This window comes from Nomascus leucogenys, chromosome 21 (genome assembly GCF_006542625.1).
Source record: "Nomascus leucogenys isolate Asia chromosome 21, Asia_NLE_v1, whole genome shotgun sequence".
Classification (NCBI taxonomy): domain Eukaryota; kingdom Metazoa; phylum Chordata; class Mammalia; order Primates; family Hylobatidae; genus Nomascus; species Nomascus leucogenys.
The window spans coordinates 55,513,236-55,522,403 of NC_044401.1; the positions used below are offsets into that span (position 1 = coordinate 55,513,236).

Sequence of the window (9,168 nt, forward strand, 5' to 3'; positions counted from 1 at the left end):
AGTCCACTGGGGTTGGGACAGGGGTGGCTGAAGAGTCCTTTAGGGCCACCTGGGGCGGTGGTGGTAGAAGAGTCCACTGGGTCTGGGCTGGAGGAGAGGAAACCTAGGTACACTCACCGCTTGGGCCCAGCCAGCATAAGGTCCCCACAGCCTCCGGAAAAAGTTTCCTAAATCAGAAGTGATGAGACTAAGTTATCTGACCCCTTCTGTGACCCATCAACAGAGGCAGGGTCTGAGGGAGAGGTGACTAAGAGAGACGGAAGTTTCTACCATCCCAGCCCACTGCCAGCCCCTGTAGCCCACTTTCCTCACCCAGTTCCCTGTTGGTCTGGGGACTCGGTCCCTTCGCCTGGGACGTGGTAGGGTGCCAGCTGTAGTCACGTTGGGCAATCTGCCACATATGGACATCCACGGGCACAGCCTGGGGCTTGTCTAGGGCCATCAGGCAGATGCAGTCGGCCACCTTTGACAGACACAGAATGAGCCCTTGTGGAAGAAGGGCAGCATCTGGCCAGCATCTTGCTTACAGCCCCAAAGCCAGCTGCTTTATCCTTCACTCTGGGGTTACTGTTGTTCTATATTCTCAATCAATAGATACTATCTATGAATACACTTTTTTTTTTTTTTGAGATGGAGTCTCACTCTGTTGCGCAGGCTGGAGTGCACTGGTGCAATCTCGGCTCACGGCAACCTCCACCTCCCAGGTTCAAGCAATTCTCCTACCTCAGCCTCCCAAGTAGCTGGGATTACAGGCATGCGCCATCACGTGTGGCTAATTTTTGTGTTTTTAGTAGAGATCGGGTTTCACCATGTTGGCCAGCCTGGTCTTGAACTCCTGACCTCAAGTGATCCGTCCACCTTGGCGTCCCAAAGTGCTGGGATTACAGGCGTGAGCCACCATGCCCGGCCTATGAATACAATGAAATTGCTGTAATAAGAGCTGCTACTAGGTGAACACCTATGTGGGCCAGGTTCTTATCATAACCTGGGAAGAAGGTATTACCACACCCATTTTACAGACAAGAAAACTGAGGCTTTGAAAAGTGAAGTGACCTGGCCAAAGTCACATGGCTGGGAACAGGCAGAACCAAGATTTAATGTTAGGCTGTAGTCCAAAGCCCATCAAAAAAAATTCTTTAAGCAAAAATTCATTTTTTAAACTACAGAGAAGTATAAAGAAAAAAAAAGGCTGGGTGCACTGGCTCACGCCTGTAATCCCAGCACTTTGGGAGGCTGAGGCAGGTGGATCACGAGGTCAGATCGAGACCATCCTGGCCCAACATGGCGAAACCCCATCTCTACTAAAAATACAAAAATTAGCTGGGTGTGGTGGCGCATGCCTGTAATCCCAGCTAATCTGGAGGCTGAGGCAGGAGAATCGCTTGAACCCGGGAGGCGGAGGTTGCAGTGAGCCGAGATTGCACCACTGCACTCCAGCCTGGCAACAAAGCAAGACTCCATCTCAAAAAAAAAAAAAGACAAATGCCTAATTTCCAGTCATCTTATTGCCAGTTAACCCTATTGATATTAAGCAAAAAGTTTTGTCAGTACATGTCATTTTATGAAAGGAACAAAATGTGGCCGGGAGCAGTGGCTCATCCCTGTAATTCCAGCACTTTGGGAGGGCAAAGCAGGAACACTGCTTGAGGGCAAGAGTTTAAGACCAGCCTAGGCAACATTGTTAAGAGCCTGTTTCTATCAAAACAAACAAAAAACCGAAAAGGAGAAATATCTTCCCATTTGTCTCCCCCAAGGAAACTATTATTTAGTTTCCTGTAATTTCCTTCTGGAAATTGCTGCATATATATAGCAGCATATATGTGTTGCATCTGAACAAATGGTCTTTCTAGAAATTCATTCAAAGGGCTATATCCTTTCCACTCTTTCTGCACTCTACTTTTTTCTCTCGTAAAACATCTACTTATATCCTTTCTCCTTCCTGCTCTGCCTCCGGAAGCCAAGCCTCCACCCAGCTCCCAGGCTTGGCTCATTTCCTGCTCTCCTCTTAGTGTCAGTAGAGAGGGCAGCTCCCACCCCCTGGGGCCTCACCTTGGTGCCCACTCCAGGCAGGGTGCAGAGGGCCTTGTGGGCCTCCTCATATGAGGCCTCTCGTAGCTGCTGCAGCCAGGCTAGCCCGCCCTGTTCTTCCAGGATGGCTCGGGCACTGGCACTCACATAGCGGGCACGATAGCCCAGGCCCAGCTTCCTGAGACGAGCCTCCACCTCTGGCCCTGTGGGGAATGAGGAGGAGAGCAGGCATCAGGCATCTTCAAGTTCTTCCTGTCCTTGGGCTAGTAAGTGAGCTCTCTACCTCACAAGAGTGCTTTTCCTAAGTATCCCTCCTACCTCCCCACACTCTATGGGATAGTGGACACTTTTATGTACAAGGGAAAGGGTTGAGGCCTGGGTCCTGTCCCTGTACACGTTTTCTGAGCACCTACTATGACTTGGCCCCTGGAGCCCAAGTCTAGTCCAGGGACTGATGACTTGCTGCCCTTGAGGAGCTCCCCAACTGAGTTCCTTAACCTTTCCAAAAGAGTGTTCACACTCATGATCTAAAAAAATAACCACAATATACCAACAGCTTCTATGATCAAGTGCTAGGCAACATGCTTCAGATATAGTATCATGCTTACTTTTCCCAAGAACCCCACTGACAGTACTTCTGTTTTCCCATTTTACACGTGGAGAAAATGAGGGCTTAGAAGAGGTTAACTTACTTAAGAAAGGACATGGGGGAGATAAGATCTTGCACCTAGGTCTGGGACACCAAGACCTGTGCTTTTTCTTTTTTTGACACAGGGTCTTCCTCTGTCATCCAGGCTGGAATGCAGTGGCACAATCTCAGTTCACTACAGCCTTGACCTCCTAGGCTCAAGCGATCCTCCCATCTCAGCCTCCTGAGTAGCTGAGACTACAGGCTTATGCCACCATGCCTGGCTAATTTGGTTTATTTTTTGTAGAGATGAGGTCTCACTATGTTGCCCAGGCTGGTCTCAAACTCCTGGGCTCAAGCCATCCTCCCACCTTGGGCTCCCAAAGTGCTGAAATTACCAACATGAGCTACCCCACCTGGCTAACGCTGTGCTCTTAACCCATTACACCACACTGCCTCATGACTGCTTTATTCACCCCCAAAGCCCTTCTAGATAGAAACTGTTATTCCCATTCTACAAACAAGCTAAGAGAAGCCGGGAGAGGTGAATGACTTTCTTGAGGTCTTATGACTAACTAAGCCAGGAGCTGAGACTCAAGAACAGGTTTCTTTTTTTTTTTTTTTTTTTTTTTTTGAGAAGGAGTCTCGCTCTGTTGCCCAGGCTGGAGTGCAGTGGCGCAATCTCAGCTCACTGCAAGCTTCGCCTCCTGGGTTCACGCCATTCTCCTGCCTCAGCCTCCCGAGTAGCTGGGACTACAGGTGTCCGCCACCATGCCCGGCTAATTTTTTTTGTATTTTTAGTAGAGACGGGGTTTCACCGTGTTAGCCAGGATGGTCTTGATCTCCTGACCTTGTGATCCGCCCACCTCGGCCTCCCAAAGTGCTGGGATTACAAGAGTGAGCCACTGTGCCCGGCCAGGTTTCTTTTTTTTTTTTTTTTTTTGAGACAGAGTCTCGCCCTGTCGCCCAGGCTGGAGTGCAATGGCATGATCTCAGCTCACTGCAACCTCTGCTTCCCAGGTTCAAGTGATTCTCCCGCCTCAGCCTCCTGAGTAGCTGGGATTACAGGTACCCGCCACCACACCCAGCTAATTTTTAGTAGAGAGGGGGTTTCACCAGGTTGGCCAGTCTGGTCTCAAACTCCTGACCTCAGGTGATCCACCTGCCTCAGCCTCCCAAAGTGTTGGGATTACAGGCATGAGCCACCGTGCCTGGCCCAGGTTTCTTTTTGTTTGTTTGAGATGGAGTCACACTCTGTCACCCAGGCTGGAGTGCTGTGGTGTGATCTTGGTTCACTGGAGCCTCCTGCTCCCGGGTTCAAGTAATTCTCCTGCCTCACCCTCTGGAGTAGCTGGGATTATAGGTGCCTGCCATCACGCCGGACTAATTTTTGTATTTTTAGTAGAGATGGGGTTTCGCCATGTTGGCCAGGCTGGTCTTGAACTCCTGACCTCAGATGATCTGCCTGCCTCGACCTCCCAAAGTGTTGGGATTACAGGCGTGAGCCACCACGTCTGGCCAGGAATGGGTTTCTAAGCACCAAAAACATTCTCCTGTTTTGAGGCAGTCTGTCTCTTTGCTATGCAGTTCCCAAGCACTTGTCCTAGCTTGGTTCTCACATCTGCCAATTGATATACTTGCCTCTGTAAAACATTTGCCTTACAGGGCTACTATGAAGAACACACGTGTCCTTAGATGCAAAACTGTCCCGTTCACTACAATGATACCAGCTTGAATTTTTTTTTTTTTTTTTTTTTTTGAGACAGAGTCTCGCTCTGTTGCCCAGGCTGGAGACGGGGTTTCACTGTGTTAGCCAGGTGTGAGCCACCACGCCCGGCTGATACCAGCTTGAATTTTACACATACTTCCTGTGTGCCAAACACTGTGCTAGGTGCAGTATGTATATTCCTTTCTTCAACCCTCATGACAACTCCAATAATAGCATAGGTAGGTGCTATTATTATTCTGTTTCACAGATGAAGAAACTTTAGTACAGAGATGCTAAATAATGTGCCCAAGTGAGAGTTGAGGTTCAGAACCAGGCATGGGTCTGTCCTCAGAATGCATGCTCTTAACCCCAAACTACTGTACATTGTATACAGATGTTTTTCTGATTAGGCATTGAACCCATTGGGCAAAAAGCACAGACCAGTGAGGTGCTGACATTTTAGGGATGCATAGGAAGGATGAGTAACGAGTTGATCAGACCAGGCAGGACGGTTCTGGATGGGGGAAGTGTTTGGGAAGGCAGGAAGCCTTGAGAAGGTAACCAGGGGAAAAATGAACAGATCTTGAAAGCTGATGGAGGGCCTGGGGGCAGGGGACCCACCTACTCACCAGCCAGGGCCTGCAGGCTGGGGAAGCCATGGTAGGTGACATCATCAAGCTGGATGAGCCGAGGTCCAAAAGCCTGGCACAGCCGCTCCACCATGCCAGTGATGCGGGCGATGTTGTTGTTGGAGGAACAGATAAAAGAGAAAAGGCATTCGATGGGGTCTTGTCGCAGCAGTCGCACACCTGGAGACCAGAAATGCAGGGGGTAGGAGAGGTATCTGCTGTTGGGTGTGGCCTCTTCCCACCCACAGGTCAGATCCTAGGTACCAAAACTCCAGGAGAATCCCAGGAGAATGAGAGTCAGTACCGTTAGAAAAAGCAACACCAGGCCGGGCACGGTGGCTCACGCTTGTAATCCCAGCACTTTGGGAGGCCGAGGCGGGCAGATCACGAGGTCAGGAGATCGAGACCACGGTGAAACCCCGTCTCTACTAAAAATACAAAAAAATTAGCCGGGCGTGGTGGCGGGCACCTGTAGTCCCAGCTACTCGGAGAGGCTGAGGCAGGAAAATGGCGTGAACCCAGGAGGCGGAGCTTTCAGTGAGCCGAGATCATGTCACTGCACTCCAGCCTGGGCGACAGAGCAAGACTCCGTCTCAAAAAAAAAAAAAAAAAGAAAAGAAAAAGCAACACCAGACCTCTCATTCCTCATACCATCTTGTGAGGGCTGCATTACCATCCCATTCCACAGATAAAGAGGCCACAGTGTAAGCTCTATGAGGACCGGCATTTGGGTCCATTTTGTTCACTGGTGTAACCCCAGTCACACAGCAGATGCTTTGTATATATTTACAGAATGAATGAAATCACTTGCCCTAGGTCACACAACCAGGAATGGGCTCAAAATCCTTGTCACTTCACTATGGTGATTAGCAGGATAATAATAATGGTAATAATACTTACTACGTGCCTGCATTATTCTAAGCAGTTTACATGTATTAGTTCCTTAAATCCTCATAAAAGCCTATGAAGTAGATATAATCCCCATTTTACAGGTGGTAAAACTGAGTCATAGACAAGTGACTTATATCCAAGAACCCTAACCTCAGCCCAGGTCCTGTACTCACCTTGGAATTTCTGAGCCACCTCTTGGAAGTGGGAGTCCACGGAACCCCAGTGGTGATACAGTTGAGCCAGGGTGACATCTAGCTGGAAGTACTTGCGCACGGCGTCCAGCTCGTCTGGTGTGGGCCTGCTAGCCCGGCTCTTGTCTCCTCGGTACACAGTGCAGTGGAGCTGCTCCTCAGTCTGAGTCAGTGTCCATACTTGATCCGCTAGTACACCACTCCAGTGTGCAGGACTTTGCTCCCTCCACCTGAGCCCAAGGCACACGACAACTCTGGCACTCAATTTCCTTTCTTGCACCCTTTGGGGTCCCTCCTATCCTACAATATCTCCATGTACAAAACTAATACAAGTAAAGTGCTATCTTCCAGTCTGGGCAACATGGCGAAACCTTACCTCTACAAAAAATACAAAAATTTAGCCGGGCATGGCGCACACCTGTAGTCCCAGCTACTCGGGAGGCTGCGCCCGGGGGGTCGAGGCTGGAATGGGCCTCTCTGCATTCCTACCTGGGCAATAGAGTGAGACCCTGTCTCAAAAACAGAAAAATAAGTGCTATTATCTTCTGCATCGGTTATACAGATGGATCCTTACAATATCACTGCACAGACATATTAAAGGTAATAGTCTGGCTACCCGTGCTTGTTTCCTCTTTTGTATCCCGGGGTTTCTTCCGTCATCCCCCAAATTCCTTTGTACCCCATGCCAGGCAGTGCTGAGGCGGCAGGAGCCAGTCCCAGGGGACAGGCTTCTCAGGCTGTCACTCACCGGAAGGACTGTCCAGAAGGCAGAACCAGGTCCAGGCGCAGCTCAGAGCGAGGGCACGGGATGGAGGCCCACAGGGCAGGAGCAGAGGCTAGAGTACGATGCCCCATGCGCCTGGGCAGAAGCGTGCGGGCCGGCATTTTTACAGCAGGCACTGCCCCATAGTAGCCCCGCCCACCCAGAACCAGGCCTCGTCGGCGCCCAAAGACCCCGCCCAGACAAGGACCACGCCCCTTAAGGCCTCGCCCACAGGGTCCTGTTTAACAACCTTCCCTCTTTCACTTAATTCCTCCACCTCCTGCATGCCTCGCCCTTTGCGGGTCATCAAAGCCCCGCTTCGTGCCCCAATCCTCCGGCTTTCCTGAGGTGTAGGTCCCGCCCCCTCCTTGCGACTTATCCTCTCCCGCCCCCATTGCCTCTGGGCGCGCACAGCTGTGTTCTTCTGGGTTCTCCAGGGGCGGACCACACCACCACCGGAAGTAGGGCTCAATCACCGCTCATTTGATCTAGAGGTAGCCAATCCGAGGAAGAGGTGGGAGGCGCCAATGAGAAATCAGGGTGGGCGGGCCGTTCCGAGGCGCCCGCGCGGTTGGCGCGCACTGGGCTCTCGGCCCACTGTTCGCCTTTCCCCCTCCGGGATTATCTGCACTTCGGGAGCTAATGAGTTCCATCCGGGTGCCCTGCGGTTCCTCAGGGCTGTCCGTCTTCAGAGCCACGTCCTTCCCCAGCCCGTCCTCCGAGAGCCGTTCTCCCCCGAGCCTTTCCAGTTTTAGGCGTTCGCCCTCCTTGGGCCGCCTCCCACGAACCCTATCTTCACCAAGAACTGGAGCGAACACAGCTCCGGCCCCAGAGCCCTCGGGAAGTGTCTCCAGAGTATTATTCTCTTCTGCGCCCGCCCGCTAAGCTTGTCCCATTCAAGGCCTTTAGGCGTCCTCTGAGACCTCAGGACTTAAGAGGCCTCTCCTAGGATTGTCGTCCCGCCGGCCGCCACAGCTACTGCCTGCCGTCTTGGGCATTCCTTCCATACTCATCTGCTCATGCTTTCCTCGGAATGGGGCGTGTGCCGGGCATTTGTCTGGGGCTGGGCCCAGAAGCCCATCAGGTTGAGTCCAAGTCCCAGTGTGTGGCCCTGAGGCAGCCTGCCTTCTAGTTGCCTGGAGCAGGAGGATGGATTATTTAATGTCTTCCCTTCTGGAGGATGACGTGAAAAAGCAGGGAGCTAGGAGACATGAACTTTATCTGGGCCATTCTCACCTTCTAGCATAGGGGTTTGGGGTTGCTGTATCTTAACTATCAGGCTGCAAGTTTTTTTTCTTTGAGACGGAGTCTCACTCTGTCGCCTAGGCTGGAGTGTGATGGCGGGATCTCGGCTCACTTTAACCTCCGCCTCCCGGGTTCAAGCGATTCTCCTGCCTCAGCCCCCCGAGTAGCTGGGACTACAGGTGCGCACCACCACGCCCAGCTAATTTTTGTATTTTTAGTAGAGACGGGGTTTCACCATGTTGGTCAGGATGGTCTCGATCTCTTGACCTCGTGATCCAGCCGCCTTGGCCTCTTAAAGTGTTGGGATTACAGGCGTGATCCACTGCACCTCGCCCAGACTGCAAGTTCTTGAAGAGCAACATCGGCAGCGGATTGACCCTTGTGTCCCAGCCAGAGACCTAGCGGAGTGTACCGTGAGCATGGAATCAACATCAGACCAACGCCATCATTGTCTCAGTGCCACTCCTCAGTGGCTGCAAGGCATGGGCCGCCCCTTCTTCCTGTGACTGTTCCTATCTGTAGGCATGCCACCCCACAGGCGCCTAGCGCTTGGAAGGCATTCCTTCAATAAATGTCGGTGGAGTCTGAAAAGAAGGTGCTGAGGTTGGGGGTGAGCAAAGAGCAACCTCTCCATCGCCTGCTCTAGTCTCCGGTTAAGCAGTGGGGAAGGTCTCAGCTGTAGTGATGCTGAAACACTTGGGCCATGCCACTGGCAAAGGACTTGAGGCCTCTGAGGGCCAAGAAGGAATCGATAGTTGACTCTTCCCCTGGCAGTTCAGCACACTGGTTAAGAGCCAGCTTTGCAAACAGACCTGGGTTCCAATTCTAGCTGTGCACCTTCCTAGTTGTAGGAACTTAGGCAAGATAATTTCTTGAAACCTCAGCATCTTTGTGGAGATAACCAGCCTATTATTAAACTACCCTATAGTTATTACAAGGATTACACAAAGCTGAATGTCTAAAGGTGCTTAGCACAGGGCCTGCCACTCACTCCATGCATGGGCCAACGGGGGCTCTCTTTGCTGTGTCTTATGAAATGTAGCATGCACAGCAGTCAGCAACCACTTGGGCCCAATTATGTATCA

The 9,168-nt window shown here is 51.5% G+C and overlaps 1 protein-coding gene across 8 annotated transcripts in view; it reads right to left on the bottom strand.

Moving 5' to 3' along the window:
• OGG1 (8-oxoguanine DNA glycosylase) overlaps positions 1-7,303 on the bottom strand; it is a 34,862-nt gene extending 27,559 nt beyond the window's left edge. For 4 of the 8 annotated variants that reach the window (XM_030802057.1, XM_030802062.1, XM_003264947.4 and 1 more), the window contains exons 1-6: positions 6,824-7,303; positions 6,058-6,305; positions 4,994-5,173; positions 2,050-2,231; positions 313-463; positions 118-167 (exon numbers count right to left, since the gene is read on the bottom strand). In XM_030802057.1, the coding sequence (XP_030657917.1) occupies positions 118-167; positions 313-463; positions 2,050-2,231; positions 4,994-5,173; positions 6,058-6,305; positions 6,824-6,960 (948 nt within the window). In that variant the 5' untranslated portion in view covers positions 6,961-7,303. The remainder of the gene's footprint in view (positions 1-117; positions 168-312; positions 464-2,049; positions 2,232-4,993; positions 5,174-6,057; positions 6,306-6,823) is intronic. The other 4 variants (XM_030802058.1, XM_030802056.1, XM_030802059.1 and 1 more) reach the window with 3 other exon arrangements.
• Between the last annotated feature and the right edge of the window lie 1,865 nt (positions 7,304-9,168).